This window comes from Balaenoptera physalus (assembly GCF_965194825.1).
Source record: "Balaenoptera physalus genome assembly, chromosome: 1".
In the NCBI taxonomy this organism is placed as follows: Eukaryota; Metazoa; Chordata; class Mammalia; order Artiodactyla; family Balaenopteridae; genus Balaenoptera; species Balaenoptera physalus.
Window position 1 is genome coordinate 58263130 of NC_138882.1, and position 26367 is coordinate 58289496.

General features: G+C 38.0%; 1 protein-coding gene across 15 annotated transcripts in view; it reads right to left on the reverse strand.

Moving 5' to 3' along the window:
* Positions 1 to 26367, reverse strand: part of RABGAP1L (RAB GTPase activating protein 1 like) — a 786837-nt gene that overhangs the window by 169866 nt on the left and 590604 nt on the right. For all 15 annotated transcript variants that reach the window (XR_014256708.1, XR_014256709.1, XR_014256710.1 and 12 more), the window contains one exon: positions 18008 to 18049. Coding sequence is in view for 6 of the 15 variants with exons in the window: in XM_082437232.1 (XP_082293358.1) it covers positions 18008 to 18049 (42 nt within the window). In the remaining 9 variants the exon portion in view is untranslated. The remainder of the gene's footprint in view (positions 1 to 18007; positions 18050 to 26367) is intronic.

Consider the following 26367-nt stretch of genomic DNA (forward strand, 5'->3'; position numbering starts at 1 on the left):
ACCACAGGAGACAATGGATAATGGCATAGCTGTTAGAAATTAGAACCAGTGGGCAGCCAGATGGGCTAACCAGGAAAGGTTCTCTACTGCTAGAGCAGGGAATCTTGTACATTTCTATGGACCACTGATTATGGTGTCTTTCCCATTCTTCCCTTTTCAAAATGAGAGTTTTTATTGCAGTTATACATTTGCCTACCACTTCTGTACACTGGATGTGAGATGAGCAGATACCTTGTCACTGGAGTGTGAGGAACCATCCCAGACCTGATATACAGGACTGTGAATTATCCAGAGACCCTTGACTTTCAGCAGATGAAGTTACTGACTGGGGCCTTTGAATGTCTGCCTTGGGAGGGACAGAGTATTTATGTGTGGGAATAAAGGTGATCATAGATATTGAATGGCCAGAGGGACAGGTAAACTATGACTGACTGTAAATTGTTCTCTAAAAAATTTCCCCCTTCTTCCATAGACATAATTGTTTTAACAAGGCACATGGCTGCTGAGCTACAGACTGTATTTCTTAGTTGCCTTGCAGCTAAGTGTGGCATGGACAAACATTTTGTCGTTGGAATATGAGCAAAAGTAATATATTCTAATTCCTCACTATTTGCTTACAATAAAATTGCTTGCTTTCCATTTTTGCTTAAAATGTCCCCCTCTCTCTGAAATGGAACTTACATATGGCATTGACCTAGTTTTAACCATGTACATGAAGACAACATCCTAGGCGACAGCAGATCAAAAACATATATGGAATCTAAGTCATCTCATGGAGCTGGACTGCCTGCCTTTCTGGGCCAGTCTTCTTCTTTCTGGACTGGTATGTTACGTGTAAAGAGAAATAAACTATCTTATTTTAACCACCATATTTTTCATGGTTTCTCTTTCATGTGCTCTTTCTCTTTTTAAACAGCAGCTTAGCCTATACCCTAATTAATCAAAGTTACATATGCCACAAATAAAAGATTTTGTTATAAATTCATTTGGTTATGCCAAACCCAAATTTCCCTAGTCAAAGGAAAACAGCCAAGGAGAAAAAAGAGCGAACCTATGGAGTGTTTGGTTATTGTATTTCTGGTAAAACGAGTATATTTTCTCAACGTGCATAAACCGAGTATCAAATAAATTTTTATATGCGTCAGTTGAATTTCCTCTGACTGGTTATCCTATTGTGATAATATCGATCGCCACAGTGAGTCATCAACCCTGCCAGCACTTTAATGAACAAAATTAGTCTATTCCATGGTGAAAAGCAATCCCAGCAACTCTTGCAGATAACAAGGGTCATAAAAACTTATTGAGCAGTGACATCCTCTGACAAAGGCTCTTGATAATATCTCCCTGTGTTCAGCTCGCACACAATGATTGGTCAGAGTGAAATGGAGTTTGAGTACGGCATTAAACAGAATTCAGGGATGACTTCATACGTCTTAAAGGCTATGAAAGAAGAAATGGATAGGCTGAACTCAGGAATCAGATATTATTCTAGTTAGTCAAGAGCAGAGAATATTTTAATTTCATGATCATTCTTGATAGTGAGTTGGTTTTCATTAGCCTAAATTCAATTATCTGTTGACATAACAATGGGTCCTAGTTGCTCTGGCTCTGTTTCTGTCCTATTCAACCAGTGACATTTTAAAATTGGGATGACTATCTTTAAACATGCAGTTGAAGGAGTTCAAAACACACTACCCCAAAATATGGCACCTTGGAACACTGAATATTTTAAGCTGAAGGAGTTTGAGAAAATCGCCTTTCCCTACCCTTCCCCCTGAAGCAGGTCATAACACCCTCATGTGAGAGGTGCCCTTCCTACACCTGGAGGAAGAACCATCCTTCTCTCCCAGAGAGAAGGATGCTGAAAAGAATTCAAACAAACAGGTCTTGCAAAGTTTTTCTCAGTTTATCATATTTCTCCACGACTGTCCACTCTTCATCAAACCTAGCGTGAAAACCTTCAAGTTTAGCCAGTTCTTCAGGTCTTCACTTTCTTTTGAAGGCTCCTATGTCATGTAAAACATACTAAATAAATCTGTAAGCTTTTCTTCTGTTAATCTGTCTTTGTCAATTCAATATTCAGATCCAGCCATGGTGTCAATTCAATATTCAGATCCAGCCATGGACCCTAAGAGGGTTGAGGAAAACTTCTCCCTCCCCTACACAGTCTTCAAACAACTTGGATAGAAAACTTTTTCATTCATAGTACAAAGTCAACATGGATTTGTGACATGGAAGCGGATTTCACTACAATTTAAGAGTCTCCTGCTATACAATGTGAAAAAGCATGGAATTTTGGGTGAGAGCTACTGGGATTGTGCATCAAATGAGAATAATAATCTCTTCTTCACAGGGTAACTGTAAAGTGTAACACACACACACACACATCTACAGTTTAGTGGTTAAGAACATTGGTTCTACAGTAAGACAGGCCCAGTTCTGAGGCCAGTGTGTCACTCACCTAAAGGAATGACTTTAGCCAAGTTATGCAACTTCTCAAAGCCTTTGTTTCCTCATCTGTAAATGAGGATATTGACTCGTAACAATCTTTATAAGATTACTGTTAAAATGAAAGGTCATACATTATGGTAAGTGAAATAAGCCAGTTACAAGAGGACATATACTGTATAATTCTACTTATATGGGGTACCTAAAGTAGCCAAATTCATAGAGGCACAAAGTAGAATGGTAGCTGCTAGGTGCTGGGGGCGGGGGAAAGAGGGAGTAATTATTTAATGGGCTCAGAGTTACAACTTGGGAAGATGAAAAAGCTCTGGAGATGGATGGTAATGACCATTGAACAACAATGTGAATATATTAATGTCACTGAACTATATGTTTAGAAACAGTAAAAATAGCCAATTTTGTGTTATGTATATTTTACTACAGTTTTTTAAAAAAAGAAAAAACTAAAGGTCATGAAGATTAGTTTAAAAGTACAGCATCAGGCACATTTTAAGTGCTTTACAAATGATGACTGTTATAATTAATTTTATTTATTAATTATTTTAAAAATGCATTTGATTTTATCACAAATGATAAATGCTGCACGATTACAGAATTATTGATGATAGTCGTTACATTTTTTTAATATGGATCCAACATATTCCTTGGGTGTCTGGAAACACTTGGTAAGAATAATGGTAATACAGAGGAGCGTACACTAAACACAAACCCTCACATACACACATGTACACAACAAAATTTTACTAGTTTAGAACAAATGGGTTGTTCACATTCAAGAATGTTGCTAAAAGGGGCTTTTAAGTGAGACTATAAGCAATTTGCTGGTATGCATTTTTAATTATAACAGACTGATTATTCTTTCCCATCTAATTTTATTATATTGCTCTGAAAACTCTTTTTGTAAGAGAGACAAAGATAAACTTCAGCCAAGAAGTTATACAACAAATGTGATAATTATAAGATAATTCTTATCTATTCATTAAAGGACTGAGATGGTTGTGTATAGCATATATATTGTGTGTATGTGTATATACATATATATGGGTATATACACATACATTTATACACACTCACACGTATACATACATATAACAAAGATTGGCAGTCAGCAAGACAGAAATTTAGAGCCTTAGAAACCATATTTTCTTATCCCCTTATTTGTAAATAAGGAATTTATGTGTTAGAAAGGTGAGATGATTTGATTAAGACCCCACATTAAATTGGTGGCAGAAATGTAATCAAAGCCCTTCAGAACCTCATCTCATGTATCACCTTCAAATGCACCACAGCAAAGGACTTGTCTCAGCCGTTCCTCTGCATGCCTCTTTTGCATGCTGTTCACGCTGCCTAAAATGCTCTCCTCAAAGTTCAGTCATCTTTGAAAAATCTTTCCTGGTTCCGCCAGAACGAATATGGTTGCCCTGCCTTTAGGCTCCTGAAGCTCCCTTTTAAAACCCCAGGGCAATCATGCTGGATTATAAGTGTCTACGTGTCTGCCTTCTCCATTACACTCAGGACAACTTGAGGACACACACTGTCATCTCTGGATGCTCCCACACCTGACCCTGGACCTGTCAATAGTAGGCACTCACTGAACGTCTGAGGGATATGTGACCTAACCAACCATCACAGGCTTCTCCAAAAGGAGGCAGGAAAGTTGGCATCAAGAATGCAAGTGGGAAGTTAGCTTTGGAATGAAGGCAGAGCATACCTTCATTAAAGATAGGAGAATATCAGAGGAAGATGGAGAGGGATTTTTTTTAAGTAAAAGAGAAGAAAGCTTGAGTGTTTGTGCTAAGAGTACTCATAGGGGGATACTGAATTTTATTGTTCTTATTTCTGTCAAGTGACCCCGTATTTCCTAGGATACATTAAGTTCATATTAATTACTGACAACTTGGAACATGGCATGTTTTAGTCAACCATTCTCCCTTCCTGGCATTTTGGATTGTCTCATGAGAAACAAACAATGAGAAATCACTTCAACAAATTAGTAGTGTTACATAATACACACATAGTACTATGATGATATATATATATTTTCTGATATAAATCCCTAATCCATAAAATGTATGATGTCTGGAACTTTAAAACTTTAAAATTCCTTGAGTATCTTGCACTAGTTAGAAGCTCAAACTTGTGTTTGTTGGTAGTTTTAGCGTTTTCTGGATAGCATCCTAAAACAAACCTATCCTCAAACTAAATATACAACAGAGAAAAGTTGAAAACAAACTAAATATTCACACAACAAATTATGTTGGAAGGGGAAACCAATATAAAGGAGTACCAATGTCACAGAATTGGAGTGCAGGACTACTAGCTTTCCAAAGGAGTAGTGTTTTGCTGCCACCAACAGGGCAACAGGCATTCCTTCATGTAAGTTACAAAACTAACTGAAGGCACAAAACCCATTGCAAATTCAAAAGAATGTTTATGGCTTGCTTCATTTTTTCAGTTCTTTAGCCTTCTAATTTTGTAACCTGCATGACAGCTGCAGAAACTACAGTCCTAATTTCAGTCTGTCACAGATCACCATCTTCAAGCTCAGAAACAAAAATTTTTTTACCCAAGTTGGTGAATCAAAGACTAGGGAGAACTAAAATCCATTGTCTATTTTCAAGGTGTTTTGCTCTTCACTTCTTGTTTTTTAACCCTGTATGGTATTCAAATATGGTCCTGCAGGTAGAGAATCTCTGGAACATGAATTGATCCTTCTTTCCGATGTCAACAGAAAGGAAAAGGGGAATTATACTTTGAAAGGTCAAAGGAATACTTAACCAGCCAGCACAGTGCTGAATAATAACTGACTTTTTACTCTCTCAAATAAACAAGGTCCTATTTTATTTTATTTTATTTTATTTATGGGTTACATCACAGAGTTCTCAGGTACTCCCTACTGTTTTAATGTTCATTGGTCATTTTTGTTTCTTTTTTTTTTAAATTTTTACTGAAATACAGTTTATTTACAATGTTGTGTTAGTTTCAGATATATAGCAAAGTGATTCAGTTATACATATATATATAAATATATATATGTTCTTTTTTAACATTCTCTTCCATTATAGGTTATTACAAGATATTGAGTATAGTTCCCTATGCTATACAGTAGGTCCTTGTTGGTTATCTATTTTATATATAGTAGTGTATGTATTTTAATCCCAAACTCCTAATTTATCTCTCCCTCCCACTTTCCCCTTTGGTAACCATAAGTTTGTTTTCTATGTCTGTGAGCCTATCTGTTTTGTAAATAAGTTTATTTGTATCATTTTTTTAGATTTCACATGTAAGTGATATATGATATTTGTCTTTCTCTGACTTCCTTCACTTAGTACCATAATCTCTAAGTCCATCCATGTTGCTGCAAAGGGCATTATTTCATTCTTTTTATGGCTGAGTAATATTCCATTGTGTATATATTATATATATATGTGTGTGTGTGTGTGTGTGTGTGTGTGTGTGTGTGTATACGCACAACATTTTCTTTATCCATTCATCTGTCGACAGACACTTAGGTTGCTTCCATGTCTCGGCTATTGCAAATAGTGCTGAAATGAACACTGGGGTACATGTATCTTTTCAAATTATGGTCTTCTCTGGATATATGAACAAGGCCCAATTTTAGAATTTTTGGGTTCTCTATTAAGACTCTTTTCCTGGTTTGAAGATACTAATAGTGGATGAGCTATGCTTTATAAATTAGGTTTTCTGGTTAAAGCAACCCTTGGTAATCCAACATGAATTAGCTGAATCACAATCCACACCTCAACCCAGGTACTTCTTTTGTCTCCATTTTAAAGGGGCTCCCCTTAATATACTCCTCAGGAACCTCAAGGCCCCACTGAGCAATTGCTACAATCCTAAAAAATGGGCATTGAGATGGAGGAGCACAGAGACAAAACAGACACATTAGCAATTGCTAATAATGAAAATAAGGACCATCCATTTTCTAAGTGTGACTGAATGCCTCCTCTAATTGCACGTGTGTTTTCTTCTCCTTGTTCCCTCACTACCACTTTGTTTAGATAATGCAATTTTGAATGTTTGATCACAGTGTAGTAGATGCTTAGCTGCACACTGGGATCACCTGGGGAGTTTATAAAAATAGTGATGCTTGGGTCCCACCTAGATATTCAAATGAAATTGTTCTGTACAACTCAGAATCAGAAAATGTTTAAAGCTAACTCTAATATACAGGAGATTCTGATGTAGAGTTAAGACTGAGGGGCTTCCCTGGTGGCGCAGTGGTTAGGAATCCACCTGCCAATGCAGGGGACACGGGTTCGAGCCCTGGTCTGGGAAGATCCCACATGCCACGGAGCGGCTAGGCCCGTGAGCCACAATTACTGAGCCTGCGCGTCTGGAGCCTGTGCTCCGCAACAAGAGAGGCCGCGATAATGAGAGGCCCGCGCACCGCGATGAAGAGTGTTCCCCACTTGCCGCAACTGGAGAAAGCCCTCGCACAGAAACGAAGACCCAACACAGCCAAAAATAAATAAATAAATAAATTTATTAAAAAAATAAAAGACTGAGAATTCCTGCTCTACGTAACTCATGAGTATTCCTACCCTTCTGGTTCCAGAACTGCCTGCATCAGATCTTGAGGGTGAGAGATGGGTGAGAGGAGGCATTCAGAAATGTTCAATTTAAACAAATTCCTTGGGACTTAGGTGATTCTGGAGGACACTAACGGTTAAGAATCACTTTGAGTTACACTGCTGTAGGGACTTGCAATACTGTGATATAACTAAAATAAATTGGGACAGTCTCTCACTGTAGATTGGTGGGAAGATGTTCTTTTTTTGAGGGAGGAGAAGGGAAGTGAGAAAAAGAGATTTTATTTGTTCACATGTATTAAGAGGACTGTCAGATACTACTTCAAACAACTTAAGAATAGGGACTATGTGTCTACTGTTGTATCCATATCATTAAGCACAGTGTCTGGCTCACAATAGGTGCTCAAAATTCATCTGCTGAATGAACAAATAAATGAACAAATGTTATTAGTATACAGTGCATTTCATGTGTCCTAGGAGAGTTCTGAATAGGGAATGGAAGATGAGTTGGTAGATAGCAAGTGGAAGATCACAAAATAACAGGTTATTAAAGGTGAGAAAACAAGGAAGTCCTAAAAAGGAATGGTAGGAGGTTATTTTAGCTGTAGAAGGGGCACTGGACCAGGAAACAGGATAGGACACACAGGGCATGGCTTATGACAGAGCTTCCAGCCTACTGACAGCAGGGTAAACTGGAAGCTTTTGAAGGGGGCCAAAATAAGAAATATGAATGGTTATTTCTCCAATGGAATTCCAGACAGATTTCTGGAAAGAAGGTTCAGTGACATAAAAACTTGTAGTAGCAAGCTACTGATATGAGGGAAGTTTATTTAAGGAAAGAGATGTTTCAGTTAAGCATTTGGATTCTATTTGATATACAAATCAGAATCACACAAGCTGAACTGGAAAAAAAAAAAGTATTGTAACACAAATATATTTTCTATTTCTCATGTAATGTGAAATTATTTCTTTCTAAAAGCTGAATACTGAAGTAAATGGAGTAGGCAGGGACAAATGAATAATCTCTGAGAAAAAAGTTTTTTAATTAAGCAAGTAGATTACATAAGCCCAGACATACACAAAGCTTCTTCTTTTAAAAATAATAAAATCTGCAAAAAAGTCAATTATATTTCAATATAGCTGAAAAAAAAAGTACTGGAGTTTCTTATAAATCTAGTCTGAATCACAGTGATGACAAACACAAAAATCACATATAAGAGTACAATGAAGGTTTCTCCAGAATTAAGGGGAAGAGCTTTACTACTCCTTATGCATGGCAATTTTGATCTTTAGCAAATAATTTGTTCATCACCCTAATATGGTTGAACTACTACCACATGTGGCAGAAAAAGGTGGTGGTGATAGTAGTGGTAGTGGTAGTCCAGAAATGGAGATCTAAGTAATAAAACTTTTCTGAAAGAAAGTAAATGAGATCAAGAACAAGACAAAGATGCAGGCTCTTTCCACTTTTATTCAACTTTGCTCTGGAGCACCCTGAGCCCTGCCCTCCCCATGCAGCAGCTGGGTCACAACTGGTCCAGGCAAGTGTCCTGAGCCCCACCCTCCCCATGCAGTAGCCTAGAGGCAACCAGCCTGGGTGGGTGTCCTGAGCCCCACCCAACCTGTGCAGAGACTGAGCCACAACCAGTACAGCAGAGCTTCCCAAGTCCCACCTTAGCACAGAAGTTATAGAGGCGCAACTGGGCTGGGTGAGCACCCTAAGTCTTGCCCCCCTTACACAGCAAATGAGTCACAACTGGTTGGGTGAGTGCTCTTAACCTTTCCCACTCCACACAGAGCTGGGACAGGTGAGCACCCTGAGTCCTGCCCTCCCTGCCTAGCAGCCCAGCAGAAACCAGGCTGGGCCAGGGCCCTGAGCCCCGCTCTCCCTGTGCAGCAGATGGGCCACAATTGAGCAGGTGAGCACCTGGAGCTCCACCCTCCCCTCACAGCAGTCTCAGCCCTATTCCAAGCAGCAGGTGCATGTAGCCCACGTGACAGATACCCATAGAGGGCCTGGTTCTGGTGGCCAGCGGAGATTGTGCTTCTTGGCCACAAGGAACAGCTCCTACCAAAGACCACTCCTTCAAGACTGAGGGAGACGGGCATTTTCCCTAATACATACAGACAAACACAGAGAGACAGGCAAAATGAGGAGATGGAGGAATATGTTCCGAACCAAAGAACATGGCAAATCCCCAGAAAAAAAGACCTTAATGAAATGGAGATAAGCAATCTACCTAATAAAGAGTTCAAAATAATGATCATAACGATGCTCTCTGATCTCAGGAGAAGAATGGAAGAACACAGACAGAACTTCAACAAATATATAGAAAATATAAGAAAGAATCAAATAGAAATTATACTAAACTGAAAAATACACTAGAAGCATTCAACAGCAGAATGGATGAAATACAAGCACAAACCAGTGAGCTGAAAGACAAAGCAATGGAAAACACCCAGACAGAGCAGCAAACTGAAAAAAGAATTTTGAAGAGTGAGGAAGGGACTTCCCTGGTGGCGCAGTGGTTAAGAATCCGCCTGCCAATGCAGGGGACACGGGTTCAGGCCCTGGTCTGGGAAGATCCCACATACCGCAGAGCAACTAAGCCCTTGTGCCACAACTACTGAGCCTGTGCTCTAGAGCCTGCAAGCCACAACTACTGAGCCCTCGTGCCACAACTACTGAAGCCCGCGTGCCTAAAGCCCGTGCTCCACAACAAGAGAAGCCACCGCAATGAGAGGCACGTGCACCACAACGAAGAGTAGCCCTCACTCACCACAACTAGAGAAAGCCTGTGCACAGCAACGAAGACCCAACACAGCCAAAAATAAATAAATTAATTAATTTAAAAAAAAAGTGAGGAAACATTAAGGGACCTCTGGGACAAGATCAAGTGAAATAACATTTACGTGATAGGGGTCTCAAGAGGATAGGAGAAAAAGAAAAAGCCAGAAAAATTATTTGAAGAAATAACGGGTAAAAATTTCCCTAATTTGGGGAAGGAAAAAGACATCCAGGTCCAGGAAGCCCAGAAAGTTCCAAATAGGATGAATCCAAAGAGAAACACACTGAGACACATTATAATTAAAATGGTAAAAGTTAAGGATAGAGACTCTTAAAACCAGCAAGAGAAAAGCAACTTATTACTTACAAGGGAAACCCCACAAGGCTATCAGCAGATTTTTTTCAGCAGAAACTTAACAGGCCAGAAAAGAGTGGCATGACATATTCAAAATGCTGAAAGAAAAAAACCCCTGCCAACCAAGAATTCTCTACCTGGCAAAGTTATTCTTCAGAATTTAAGGAGAGATTAAGAGTTTTCCAGATAAGCAAAAGCTAAAGGAGTTCATCACCACTAAATTGGCCTTATAAGAAATATTAAAGGGACTTCCCTAAACTAAAAAGGAAAGGCACTAATTAATAATGAGAACATATGAAAGTAAAAATCATACCAAAAAAGGTAAACAAATACTAAAGGTAGTGGATTCATCACTTACAAAGCATATATGAAGGGTTAGACAAAATTATTAAACTTAATTAAAAATACAATAAGTAAGAGATACATAAACTAAAAAGATGTAAAATGTGTCATCAAAAATATGAAACGCAGTGACTGTACATGCATAGGATGTTACATGTAAACCCCACAGTAACCACAAAGAAAAAACTTATAGTAAATACACAGAAAAAAATGAGAAAGGGATCTAAATATGATACTAAAGAAAACAATCAAAACACAAGGGAAGAGAGGAAGAGAAGAAGAAAGGAACAGAGAGGAGCTACAAAAACAGCCAGAAAAAAAATTAACAAAATGACAATAAGTATATACTTATCAAAAATTACTTTAAACATAAATGGACTAAATTCTCCAAACAAAAGACACAGAATAGCTGAATGGTTAAAAAAATAAGACCTATATGCTGCCTACAAGAGACGCACTTCAATCTAAATGCAGTTGCAGACTGAAAGTGAAGGGATAGAAAAAGATATACCATACAATTGAAAACAAAAAGAAAGAAGCTGGGATATCAACATTTATATCAGAAAAATGAACTTTAAAATGAAGACTGTAACAAGAGACAAAGAAGGACATTACATAATGATAAAGGGGTCAATCCAACAAGAGGATATAACATTTGCAAGAATTAATACACCCAACATAGGAGCACCTAAATATATTGGGTTGGCCAAAAAGTTCATTTGGGTTCTTCCATAACACCTTACGAAAACCCAAACGAATTTTTTGGCCAACCCAATATAAAGTAAATATTAATAGAAATAAAGAGAGAAATAGAGAGCAATACAATTATAGTAGGGGACTTCAATTACGCCACTTACATGAATGAGTAGAGCATCCAGACAGAAAATAAATAAGGGAATATTGGTTTTAAATGATCAAGGGACTTAATAGAGATATACAGCATATTTCATCCAAAAACAGCACAATGCATTCTTTTCAAGTGCACACGAATCATTCTCCAGGATAGATCACACGTTAGGCCACAAAACAAGTCTCAATACATTTAAGAAGATTAAAATCTTATCAAGAATCTCTTCCAACCACAATGATATGAAACCAGAAATTAATTATAAGAAAACTGGAAAAGACACAAACACATGGAGACCAAACAACCTGCTATTAAACAACCAATGTGTCAATAAAGAAATCAAAGAGGAAATTTTTTAAAACCTTGAGACAAACAGAAATGGAAACACGATGTTCCAAAATCTTTCAGATGCAGCAAAAGCAGTTCTAAGAGGGAAGTTCACAGCAATACAGGCGTACTTCAAGAAACAAGAAAAATCTTAACTGAAAAAGCCTAACTTTACATTTAAAGGAAATAGAAAAAGAAGAACAAACACGGTCAAAAGTTAGTAGAAGGGAGTAAATAATAAAAACCAGAAGAGAAATAAATGAAATAGAGACCAAAAAAAAAAAATAGAAAAGATCAATAAAACTAAAAGCTGGTTCTTTAGAAAGATAAACAGAATCAATAAACCTTCAGCCAGACTCATCAAGAAAAAAGGAGGAGGGCCCAAATAAATAAAATCAGAAATGAAAGAGGAAAAATTACTACCAATATCACAGAAGTACAAAGGATCATAAGAGAATATTATGAATAATTATACACCAACAAATTAGACAACCTACAAGAAATGGACAAATTCCTAAAAACATACAATCCTCCAAGACTGAATCATGAAGAAACAGAAAATCTGAACAGACTGATAACTAGTAATGAAATTGAATCCATAATCAAAAAACCCTCAACAAAAAAAAGTCCACATCCAGAAGGTTTCACAGGTGAAGTCTACCAAACATTTAAAGAAGAGTTGATACCTATTTTTCTCAAATTATTCCAAAAAACTGAAGAGGAAGGAACTCTTTCAAACTCACTTTAGGATGCCAGCATTTCCCTAATACCAAGCCAGACAAAGACACTACAAAAAGGAAAATTTTAGGTTAATAATGCTGATGAACATGGATACAAAAATCCTCAACAAAATATATTAGCAGGGACTTCCCTGGTGGCGCAGTGGATAAGACTCCGTGCTCCCAATGCAGGGGGCCTGGGTTCGATCCCTGGCCAGGGAACTAGATCCCACATGCATACTGCAACTAAGAGTTCACATGCCGCAACTAAGGAGCCTGTGAGCTGTAACTAAGAAGCCCTACTGCCACAACTAAGGAGCCTACGAGGTACAACTAAGGAGCCTGCCTGCTGCAACTAAGACCCAGTGCAACTAAATAAATAAATAAATATTAGCAAACCAAATTCAACAGCACATTAAAAAAACATACACCATGATCAAGTAGGATTTATCCCAAGGATGCAAGGGTAGTTTAACACCTGCAAATCAATCAACGTGATGTGTAACATTAACAGAATAAAGGCTGAAGGTCAATGGAACTCCAAATTGATGACTAGGGACAAAAAAAGGAGTGAGTAAAGAAAATGAGAAGAAGCAGAGAGAGAGATAAAAAATAAGAAGCCAAAGGAGAATGTAAGAAGGAGAGAAGGAGAAGAAGAGGGAGGGGGAGGGGAGGGAGAGGGAAAGGAAGAGGAGGAAGAAGAGGAGAAGCTCTACGTGTAATAATAGCACCTGTGTGCACTGTAGTACTTACTAAGTTACAGGCACCAATCGTATATTAACTCATTAAACTCTAACAACAATCCTATGTGATAGGTATTACTAATATCCCCATTTTAAAGATGGGTAAACTGTAAGTTCCCTAAGATCACTGGATAAACTGTCAGAGATGGGATTTGACCTCAGGAGGAAGAGGGGGAGGAGGAGAAAAGGAAGTGCTATGTCATGCTGCTTTGATAACTGGTGAGAGATCAAGTTAGATAAAAATGGAAAGATGTCTACTAGATTTCATTAGTGATGACCAAAAACACTTCAATTGAATGATAAGGAAACACAACACAGCGGAGAGGGTTGAAAAGCCAAAAACATCAAAGATATATACTTGAGAAATTTAACATAATACATAAGGCCGCTCCAAGCTAACGCTCATTCTTCTAAAATTTAGCCAGGATCAACTGACTTCCTTAAAAAAACTAGATGTTTCTAAACAAAAGAACATAACATTGGAGTCTTCAAAACTGTCTGAGGAGTTTCATTTGTTTACAACGAAACAAATTATTATTAATAATTACTTTTTAAGCTGCTTTGTTTTAAAACTTGCTTTCAGGGTCCATAAAAGTGCATATTTAGAAATTTTGTTTTTTCAAGAGTATGGTTGCCAACAGAAAGCAATTTTGCAATATGCATCAAAAATTAAAATGTGATTATAGCTTGACCTAGCAATTACACTCCTAGGAATTTATCCTGAAGATATTATTAGATAAGTATGCAAAGATAGACGTTTAAGGATGTTTGTTACAGTTTTGTTTAACAGGAGACTCTGGAAACAACTTTAATGTCCATAAAAATTAAATATAAAATGGTTAAATAAACTATGATACATACAACAGAAAAATAAGCAGCCATTTAAAAGGCTAAGCAAGTTCTATGTGTAATAACAGCACCTGGGTGCACTGTAGTGCTTACTAAGTTACAGGCACCAACTGTATATTAACTCATTAAACCTGAACAACAATCTTATGGCATAGGTATTACTAACCTCCCCATTTTAAAGATGGAGAAACTGTAATTTACCTAAGATCACCAGATAAATTGTGTGAGATGGGATTTAAACTCAACCAGTCTGGCTCCAGCATCCATGCTTTTAACCACTACATGTGTGTAGTGACAAGGAAAGATATGCATAATATATTATTAAATGAAAAACAGTCTTGTTCAACAGCATTTTTTTAAAGAAAATAAATATGTTCATCCTTTCACATTGTTCTTTTAGATTTACCCACTACCTCCCCATCTTCTTATCTGTAACCCTCAAAGCCATATTAAAACTTATTTGTTTATATATACATATATGTGTATATGTAGGTAGGTAATGCATGCTTACATATTCAATAGACTAAAGCATGGGAGAAAGATTTTATACCCAATTTTTATTATGGTTACCTCTGGGGTAGGGTTATGATTGGCCTTTTCTTTTTTTCTATTGGAGTATAGTTGATTTACAATGTTGTGTTAGTTTCAGGTGTACATCAAAGTGAATCAGTTGTACATATACATATATCCACTCTTTTTTTAGATTCCTTTCCCTTATAGGTTATTACAGAATATTGAGTAGAGTTCCCTGTGCTATACAGTAGGTCCTTATTAGTGATCTATTTTATATATAGTAGTGTGTGTATGTCAATCCCAGCACATATAAGACACAAAATGAGCTTGGGGGTGGAGGCTGGGGAGAGAAAAACATTCTGTCATTTACTTCTTAATCACTGTTGGAAAGCAAAGAGCCTATTCGGACTGGAAATTTTCTCTGCCAACATGAAGTGGCTAAGATTAATTCTGACTGATCATCTCCAATCTATTATAATGTACTATGCTATGACTACTGAATGTTTCATATAATAAGTGAATTAGATTTTTAGGAATATATCCAACCTACCTAGTGGACACTGCCAACATCCTAAATGATTTAATGATGCTACCTACTGGAGCGAATCATTCTTTTAGCTCAATAGCTTTCTAGATGCCTGGTAGACTGTTTCTAACCCAAAAGGAAGTAGCTCCCATTCAGAAAGTAGGTGTCTATAAACCATACTGAGCAACAGAGACATTTACCTATGTTTATGCTGCTTAAAATTATAAATTCAGCTTTGCCTTTTCTAAGCCAAAAGCTTTTAGACAATCTGGGGCCTTGGCTCCCTCAATAATCAACTGAGGGAGAGAATTAGATCGTTTTCTCTAACACAGTTCATGATTCTCCTGCAAATAACACATTTGATGTGTGCTAATGAGATAACCTATGTTAACACTTAGCGCACAGTAAGTGCTCAAGTAATGTTATTTCCCTTTTTGATTCCCCTCATCACAAGAAATACAGAGAAATCTAAGGTCCCTCTGCAGCTATACTGAAAATTAGTTAGGCTGGGTTCATAAGCACTTTGAACTATCCATAATTGTGTTATTCTGATATAAACAAGTTTATATTCTTTTATCTGATAGATTAGAAGCTAAAAGTTAGTCACTGTCAAATGTGTTTGGAGTATTCTTTTTCTAGGTGGGGCAACCAGATCAATTAAGTACACTTCAGTGCAGCCTATATATGTACTGTCTCTATGTGAGGTCAGCTCCAGGATTCAAACAAGGAAGAGAGATAAATATAAACCTATAGTAATGGGAAAGCTCTCCTTTTTATCTTCTCTAACTAGACATTCTCCAGGATGATATTAGATGAGTATCCATGCATTGCTAGAGAAGATACAAAAGCCTTTCTGCCCAGTGGCCAGAGAATGTCCCCTGCACAGGCCATGTCTGGGTTAACATGGCCATAAATAAATGAAAACAATACAGTCAAGCCCCCAAAACCTGTCAACCAGGGGGATAATTTACCAGATGAATAAATTATTAGGCTGACACAGAGTACAGGTCTGATATCCAGAGGCGAAGTCCTGGGTTACCCTCAAAAGACAGACTAAGCACGGGCTAAGAGCACTAGTAAAGAAAGGTCATTAAAAATGAGAAAAGGCATTTTGGGAAAGATGTAATATCTGAAACAAAAAAAATTAGACATGATAGGAAAAATCAAAACTTTGTTGGACTTCCTTATACTTACTTTATGGTTTAATATTGTTTTTAGTCTTAATTACATAATACTTTCAACTGCTTAGGCAGTCTAAAAGTCTTATTCCAGCCCTCTGCAGAAAGCATCTTTTGGTTTTGATTTGTTTTAATGACAAGAAAAAAAAATGAGGTAGAGATCCATGATTTCATTGAAAGATATATGCAAAGACGCTTGTTACTTTACTGAAAATATTTAAAATATTTTCCTTAACTTCTAAAGTAACTTTGTCACATGAACTGTTCATATCTAAACTCAAAATGATTTAATGAAAAATTTGAAGTACAGTTTACGAACTTCATAAAAAACAAATGTTTGACAGAATAAGAGATGAGGAGCAGCAGCCCACATCTTGAGTTGCATAGGGCTTATATTATGTGATGCCTTTGTTTTAAATCAAGGTATTTAATGGTTGAGTACAGAAGCTCGGGCTTCCCTGGTGGCGCAGTGGTTGAGAATCCGCCTGCCAGTGCAGGGGACACGGGTTCGAGCCCTGGTCTGGGAAGATCCCACATGCCACGGAGCGGCTGGGCCTGTAAGCCACAACTACTGAGCCTGCGCATCTGGAGCCTGTGCTCCGCAACAAGAGGAGCCGCGATAGTGAGAGGCCCGTGCACCGCGATGAAGAGTGACCCCCCACTTGCCGCAACTAGAGAAAGCCCTTGCACAGAAACGAAGACCCAACACAGCCGAAAATAAATTAATTAATAAATAAAAATTAAAATGGAGATTTCTTTAAAAAAAAAAAAGTATGGAAGCTCTCCTAAAATATCAAGAGCTTCTCTGAAGATTCAAGTTATTATCTTTTGGGAAATCTGGAAGAATTATAGGGAATCTAGTAACAAATTCTGAATTACTTCATCAATATAATAGTAATCACAATAATGACAGCTACCATTTATTAGGCGATACAATTTTCCAGACATTATGTTAAGAGAATTTTATGTATCATATCGTTTAGCAATCCTATAAATTAGTTTTCATTATTATCTCAAAATTCAGGGTCTGAGTACTAGGAGTAATTTGCCCAAAGTCATACACTAGAGCTGATATTAGAATCAAATCTGTCTGAGTCCGGTGTCTGCAATTTTAACCATTACATTTTACTGGGAAAAGGGTGAGCCTGCATCTTTTTATAAACAAGGCAATTATCACCTTCAATAACAGAACTTCATCTTTAACTGAAGGACAAAAACCAACCAGGTTATTTTCATCAACTCTGCAGCAAATGTCTTGCTGTTTCCACACTTTTAAAGCTGCATTGATATGTTGATATAAAATCCAACAAGGTAATTATAATTGAAATCTAACATGTCTTATAAATTTCTAGCTATCAGAGAAAGAACTGCAAATTGAAATGTAGCAGTTTCTTTTTTAGTCAGTGTATTACAGAAGCTTTCTAATAATTCAATTATATGTTTAGGTACCTTTAGGGATGTTATTACGGTAAGTATTTTAAGAAGAAAGCTGGCATTATTTTGACAGAAAACAGGTTTTTTCTCATATCATACAACTTGAATGAATGGAAATATTTTTATCTTACTAGAAAAAGCGCTGTGATAGCAAGATTAAATGGATTATAAGAAAACCAAACTTGAAATAAACAACAACAAAAAAGGATGGGGGAAGGAGAGAGGATCAGAGTTACTCAGAGAAGTCGTTTTTTTTTCTTTCTTTCAAGAATCTAGAATGAGTCAAAGGCTGTAAATTGAATGATGCCCAGTTCCAAGGGCAGAGAGGTAAGACAGTTTGGTAACTTAAACATAAAAACAGACTTACCTTTAGGAGAGCCAAGGCTACATGAAAGATTATGTTCAAACCCTGAAATAGAAAAAGAGAGTCAAAATCAATACTGTCACATCTATCACTATTTTATTAAGTATTTTCCCAAGACTTCTGTATATCATTAATAAAATCTGTTTTCATTTTCACATACAACAATAATTAAACATGAGATTTTTAAAGGTATTTTTTCTTCTCTGAGAGGCTTATTATAAATTTTAGGTGCTATTTAATTAATGCTCACACAAAATTATTGTTTTTACAATAAATTGGCTCAGGGCTTGCAAACGTCAAGTTCCTTGATCAAAATGGCAGTGACACTGAAGTCTAAAATTATTAATTGAAATTTGTAAGTCTTATCTGTGTGATGTGGTTAAACTGCCAGTGGCGAACAAAACAAAACAAAGAAAAATAGTGTTTCTGATAACTGGGACAGATTGTATGAGGGGAATTGTAAGCATCACACTGGATTTCCACTACTGTTCTTATTGCTTTGTTGTTTGTTTTAGTGCTTGCTTTCGAGTAGTATGTGTACAACTAGAGGTGGTAATTAGGGGCTATTTGCTAGACTCCCTTGTCCCTTTTTTCCTGAAAACCAGAGCAATATTTCTTCACGAATAAAGAAATTAAATAGTTTGTTAAGAATCCATACTGGGGCTGAATTTTGACTCTGAGTTCAGCCCAATGACTCTGAAGAAATGTTGAGATATTAACGTCAAGAGACAGGAATCTTAAATGCTCAAGATGACAGAGTCAGAAACAAAGTTGCCACAGAGTATGCTGTTTCCTTGTCATGCAAGTCATCATACATGAGAAGAAAGACCTTTCAAATTTGAGCTGACATCTCCCATAAGTCCAGGGTCTATTTGATGTGCCCTCTTCAGCTTGGTCACAAATATAATCTATCTACCTTCTGGATATACAGCTGTACCAGATGTGTTATGCAAAGAACCTTTAATAAACCATCCTTTTACTGTCTCCAAAATCAGAAGCAAGAATTAGGACTAGGTAATTGATGCCGAAAACTCAGCTTCTGTGCACCAGTGCCGAATTGAAACTCGGAGACAGAGTTTTCGGTGAAGTAGAAAACAATAGTTTTTTTGCTTTGCCAGGCAAAGGGGAACACAGTGGGCTCCTGCCCTGAAAAACTGTGTGTCCCAACTGGGAGGATTTGGTGAGTTTTAGAGCAATAGTTCAAGGGTGGGGTTGCTGATAAGATTAGGGTGTGTGCAAGGCCTACACACCTTTAATCTGGTCTCGGGTAATCTCTTGATGGGCTTCTCTGGTTTCTTTAATCTGGCCTCAGGTGGCCTTCTCTAGTGCTCCCCCCTTGTCTCTGAGTCCTCTCCCTTCTCTGATTAGCAACTCTTTGAATCTGCCTTTTGGGACTCAGGAAGGTTACAGAGGCTGCAGTCTGTTCCCTGCAAACAAGGAACGTGGGATGCAGAAAGGATTCCGTGCCCCGGAGCTCCAGAGGGTCCTGCTCATTTTCATAATTAGAGTGCATTCCTGTTATAATATGCTAATCTTTCATATTCAACTACCAAACATATGACATAATAGTAAGAAGGGATGAATGATAAACACAAAATCTTTGGTTGAAGGTTTTGGGTGCACTCAGTTAAATCCTTTAAGAATCAGAAAGTAGTAGGAAGTATAATCAGGCCAGGAGACAAAATCAAATTGACAGAGTGCATCACCACTCCAAGCAATGATTCTAGACTGGTTTTGATCACAATTAGAAAAAAAAGGAGACCACGATCACAATCAAAAGAACATGGGTTAGGGGCTTCCCTGGTGGCACAGTGGTTAAGAATCCACCTGCCAATGCAGGGGACACGGGTTCGAGCCCTGGTCCAGGAAGATCCCACATGCCATGGAGCAACTAAGCCCATGCACCACAACTACTGAGCCTGCGCTCAAGAGCCCACGTGCACAATGACTGAAGCCCGCGTGCCTAGAGCCCGTGCTCTGCAACAAGAGAACCCACCGCAATGAGAAGCCCGCGCACCACAACGAAGAGTAGCCCCCACTGGCCACAACTAGAGAAAGCCCGCGAGCAGCAACAAGACCCAACGCAGCCAAAAATAAACAAGTTTTTTTTTTAAAAAAAGAAAAGAACATGGGTTACAATTCAGCAGAATTTGCTTTCCTCATCTAAATTTGGGTCCTCACGCGCTAGCTGCTGCCCACTTGCAGGCCCTGCTACACATATCCTCCAGCCCCACGTCGCAGCGGCTTGGCACAGTGAATCCTCACAACCTGAGTGCTGATCAAGCCGCCATCAGGACTAAATCCACGGTGTCTCTGGCTCTTGTTTTTCTAGTCACTGCTGGCAATGTAAACATCTCTTGTCTCTAGTTCCCTAATCCTCAAAATGCTCTGGCCCTTTCTCCTAAACCAGTCTCCTACTCTTCCCTCTCCTTCCCAAACCCCTTCAGGGTATTCCACTCCATGTTCAACCAACTCTGCTATGTTCTCGACCTCCCTGCCAAACATTTCCCCCGCCTGCTTGCTTTCACAGGAAGAGTGAAATCTCAGTGATCCACATAACAACCTGTATTATGATTCCCATTTTTCAGAATATGAACTTGACTAGCCTAAGGTTATACATGCATTTAGTAGTAGCAGGCTAGGATCATTCTCCAAGCCTCCTAATGTGTAGTTTAAGGGCGTTTTCACCACACAGTGCTGGTGTAATGTACTTAATAAGGGCTTATATGATGACCAAATGAATGAACTATACTAGCTATCCCCAAATTTTCTGGGATTTATTCTTTTCCATATGGACCTAACTAGACCAATTTGTAGAATCACCATCAAATGACAGTAAGAAACCTTGTTTTTCAATGATCTCAAAGTCAAACTATTGGACAACTGAGCTATGGAAAACACAAACAAGAACTTGGAGGAAAAAAAAAAAAATCTCTAGATAGCCAAAATAGCTCTCGCTAATACCAGGAAAAAAATTTATTCAATTTTAATTTCATTTACACTTAGAATTAGTTTGGTAATACGATGTTATAGTTTACAGATACCAGAAGTAGCAAAGTAAAAGACAAAGTATGTGGTAGATGGAGTTAGGGACAGAGCCTGTTGAGACAGTTGCCAGAATCAAAATATCAGATCTGATAGAAACAGAAGATAAACTTTAAAAAAAAGGTGTAGCTGTCTGGGCTCATTTAGTGGAGCCAATAGCCCTTCAATAGTTAACATTAGTTCACTGTGATAATCTCAGCAATGTTAATGAATGCTTACATTATATTTGAAACATCGTGCTTAAGGGAGCATAGTCTGTGTTTTAAATAAAAAGTAGATTTTCTTTAAGTTTGGGAAGCTAAAGAGGTAACTTTCAGTTATCAGAAAATTTTATATATGTAAACTCTTTAAATAAGTTCATAATAATAAAGTATTATTGCACCTGCTTACATGAAACCCTAGATATCCACAAAAATGAAGAAAAGTAAAGACTTCATAAGCCTTCAACTAACGTAGAATAGTGTGGCCAGACTGTGCAAACAAAGGTATTTTTAGACCTCTGGGTTGTTGGAAATCAGGAAAAACTTGCTATTCTACCCAGTGCTTTACTTCACTACAAAATGTATCCTGATTTCCTAAGAAGAGAATAAAAAAGGCAACTTTAGTCAGATATTTAAAAATATCTATTTTTCTCTTTTAAATAAGACATTCCCATTTAGGGATACAATTAGAGGTATCATTAAATTACAGTAACCTTGCTCAGGCCAACATTTGGGCACTACAAATAGGTTGCTTTTTTTTTTTTTTAATACATTGACTTATTTATTTGTGGCTGCACAGGGTCTTCGTTGCTGCACATGGGCTTTCTCTAGTTGCAGTGAGCTGGGGCTACTCTTTGTTGCGGTGCACAGGCTTCTCATTGTGGTGGCTTCCCTTGTGGCAGAGCAGGGGCTCTAGGCACGTGGGCTTCAGTAGCTGCGGCCCACAGGCTCATTAGTTGTGGCTCACAGGCTCTAGAGTGCAGGTTCAGTAGCTGTGGCGCACGGGCTTAGCTGCTCCACAGCATGTGGGATCTTCCCAGACCAGGGCTCGAACCCCTGTCCCCTGCACTGGCAGGTGGATTCTTAACCACTGTGCCACCAGGGAAGTTCCAATAGGTTGCTTTTAAGATGACAATGTCAATGCAAGCTTTGGTTCTCAGCCTGCTAGCCAACAATGAAGTAACTTATAAGCGAACCACCTTTCACTCTTCCAAGCCACCATATGAACTAAATCCCCCATTATTTTATTGTCCACCTACTTTTACATGGTCCAACTTTTGCCTAATTGAGCTGAGATATATTTTTAAAAGAAAAAAATTGTCATATATTTTCAAGATGCTTCCCCCTTCAGGGATATGTAATTTGTAGCAATTTGATTGTTACTGAGGGGTAAATAAGTGTTCCTGATAGGATTGAAAGGGTTAAAGCATTTGCAGAATTATTAAGAGTAAAAACAACAAGTAAATACATTGTTACGGCTACTTATTTATAGTGCAAAGTCTAACTCCAAGTGCAAGATAAAAAATGAGTCAACATCCACTGAATATTTTCTATGTGCCAAGATCTAAATTAACTACACCAAAAACATGTCCTTACTTAATCCCACGACAACCTGAAATTCCATTTTACCCACAAGAAAATTAAGATTTAGAGAAGTCAAATTAAATTTCCCAAGGTCACACAGCTATTAAGTGGATTTAAACCTACACAGTATAACTCTAGAACTCATACTCTTAACCACTAAGTTAGAGAAGATGGCTCAAGGAATAAATGAATGAATGAATGAATCACTTAGTTGGGTATCATTTAATGCGGCCTCTAATTCCTAAAGGATTAAAGTGATTCTTCCCATTTAAAGGCAAGTACATTTTGAGAGCAGGGAGGAGAAGCTAACAAATGGGTGGCTTCTACCAAAACCAAATTTTATTATTTGTCTCCATATTGAAAACACACAAAAATTAGCTGACTGCTTGCAGGATGTGAAGCAATAGAGACTCAGCTTGCTGTGAAAAGAAAGGGTCACCACCTTCCTCCAGTGACAAGAGACTGAGATCAGCCTTGTGTGTGTGAAGGAGTAGTTCCTTAACTGATTGGGAAGCTGCTGTTTCAAAATTCAGTCACAGCCTGGCAAAACCTTCACTTTGAAGAACACCTACAAGTAATTGCCCCAAATTAAATAATTGCTCCCAAGTGCAGATCATCGTGTTCCTGGGTAGGCCAACAACTGAGCACCCACAATCTTGCATAAAGGAAGGCTGACAGCAGAGCACGCGCTGAAACAAAGACACTGAACATTTTGGCTCTGATGAGCAGGCAATCGTGGGCTCACAGGGGGCTGACAGATTGTGCGAGAAGCTGTCAAAAACTGCACTGACAGCACCGAGAACAAATGCTGAAGAGGTACTGTCAAAAAGTGCCAGAAGTGCTTCAGCACCTGGGTCCCTCAGGGATCAAAATAAAAGGGAAATAAGTAGTATGTGGAAATGGAAATCCAAACAACAAGGCAGTGAATAATTATCAAACCAGGTAAACGGAGCAGGCTCGCAGGCAAATACAACTAAAGCTAGAGGAAATCGGTGCTGCCCTTTCTGGCCCATCCAACAACGGGACACGTCACCCGAGGAAGGGGCAATGAATAAATGAGACAGCATATAAAAAGCGTATCAAATGAACTGAGCACTTGCTAAGTATTCAGTAAATGCTAGCGATTATTATTAGGTTCACATATTTATTGTCTGCCACATCTTACATTTTCAATGTATATTTTTTCACTAATTCTCTCAATAACTCTTATGGCATATGCGTTACTGCCACCATTTTAGGAATGAGGAAACTGAGGTTAGGAGACATCACACTGTTAGTAAATGGGAAAGGCAAGACTAGAATTTATGTATGTCTGACCCCCAAAAAAACCCATGCCTTCTTTCACTGATTCCACCTCTACTGCAAAGTCAGGGAGATTTTGGTGAGATATCTGTTATGAATTAAAGATAGTCATAATTCTTGGACACTTCTCCCATTGAGAGGTGGGGTCTTGATTCTCTCCTCTTAAATCTGGGAAGACTGTGCTACTGCTTTGACCAACAGAATATGGTAGAAGTGAAGCTATGCCAGTACTCTGGGCCCAGGTCTCATAAGAGACTGACAGCTTCCACGTCCTATCTCACGGAGCGCTTGCTCTTGGAAGCCAGCCACTATGTAAGAAGTGCAATTACGCTTAGACTCCCATGCTCTAAGAGGCCAAAAAAAGAAGAAGGGACCTGCAGGACAAGATGCCATGCACAGAAGGAGAGGCAAGGATCACCCGGGTACCAGATATGTGAGTGAAGATGTCATCTTGAAAGTGAATCCTCCAGCCTCAGGTGCCCCAGCAGATGCCATGTAGATCAGAGATGAAGCACATTAGCTAAATTCTTCTCAAATTCCTGACTTATGAAACTGTCAACAAAATAAATAGCTATTTTTAATGTTAAAAACCCTTTCATTCTGAAATAATTTCAGATTTAGAAAAAATTTGCAAAAATAGGACCAAGAGTTTCTGCATACCCTTCACCTGGCTTTATCAGATGTTAACATCTTACATAACCACAGTACAACTATCAAAACCAAGAAAATAATATTCAAATTTTGTCAAATGTCCCACTAATGTCTTTTTTCTGGTCCAGGATCCAATAGTTGTCATGTCTCCTTAGTCTTTCATCTGGGACGGTTTTCAGTCTTTGTCTTCCACAAACTTGACACTTTTTTTAAGAGTACTGGCCAGTTATTTTGTAGGATGTCCCTCAATTTGATTTTTCTGATGTTTCCTTATGATTAAACTTAGATTGTGTATTCTTGGCACATATACCACAGAAGCAATGTTGTGTCAGCGCATCATATCAGGAGGCTACATAATATCACTATGTCTTGCTCTAAAATCATTGTTTTAAAGCCACTCAGGTTTGACGTAGTTTGTTATGCACATCAGGTAACCTGAGAAGAAACCCTTCAGCTTCTCTTTGTTAAATTTCTTACTTCTGTGATCTATAAAGTAATGCATTTTTTTTCCACAGAAAAAAGAGAGTGACAGATAATTACCATGCAAATATAAAGAAGTAAATACTGGCTGCTCTTAAATATAGGTCCTATAACAAGAATACTGTAAATGTTAGCCAAAATGTATTTTACTTTATTCTGTGTTTCTCGTATTGTAAGCACTTTACAAGTTCAGTTTTTTAGGATGACTAAATGATGGACTTTGATGGAGTAATAAGTAAAATGATGTGATGTTTCGGCTTTTGGTTTGTTTCTGGATGCCCACTAGAGGTCAGGATTGTAGCACTGAAAACCAAGAAGGAGCTTTTAAAAAAAAGATTTCAGGGACTTCCACAGCAGCCTTGTATACAAATTCACTTTAAGTCCTAATTTCAAAACCCTCATGGATAAGTCCTCCCTTATGTCTACTACTAATTCACTAATACAATATAAAATATAACAAAACTTGGATAATTCCCGCCCTTCCTTTCCCCCAGTTGTATTATATATTGTCCATTTTTGTTATAGAATCATTTGTTAATTTTTCATAAGTAGAGTGGTGAAGGAGAGTTCAAGAACGGAGAGGGATGAAAAGTAAATGTCACATGAATGCATCTGTCTGGTTGTGGGTGATTATCTTTGCTTGACTTGGATTTGTTTTTTGAGTGAAGTACTGAAAACAGGTTTATCTATAAAGTCTGAGTCCTTCATTATGAGTGACTCTGGAAAGAATTCTTAGAGGTTAGTGTCATCTGAATTAAATAAACCTTTCAGAAGCAAGGCATGTAAAATAAGAGAAATAAATTAAATTATAGCTTTTGACAAGTATTCATGAAATCTGTGTACCAGGCATTCTGAGAACTGCTTAGTATGTACAAGCACTTGTATGTTTACAAGGATGGGTAAATCATCCCTCTACCAAGGGACTCCCACACTAGGATAGGAGATAAAAATGTAAACAGACAACATATCACCCCTGGGTAAAAAGGAGAGGTGCGACCTGGAAAGCACTTTGTAGTTCCTATAAAGATGCCCTACTGGCAATGAACACTGGCAATCACCCTTCTGTTCTCAAATCCTCTCAAGTCATGATGTGCCTTGGATTATGTTGTCTTCTAGCTACAGTTATCAGTCAGTGATCCCAGGCTGCAGGGGTGTTTTTGAGTCCCTTCATAAGGACAAAGTACTCTCACCAATTCCTAACTACCAGCTGATCTTGATTCTCTCCTTCCTCCAATCTCCTGCTAGAGTTTCCATTGACCCAACTCACCCAGAAGCCAGAAGGTGTAGGAACTCTGTTAGAGTTCTTGTACCTACACCCCC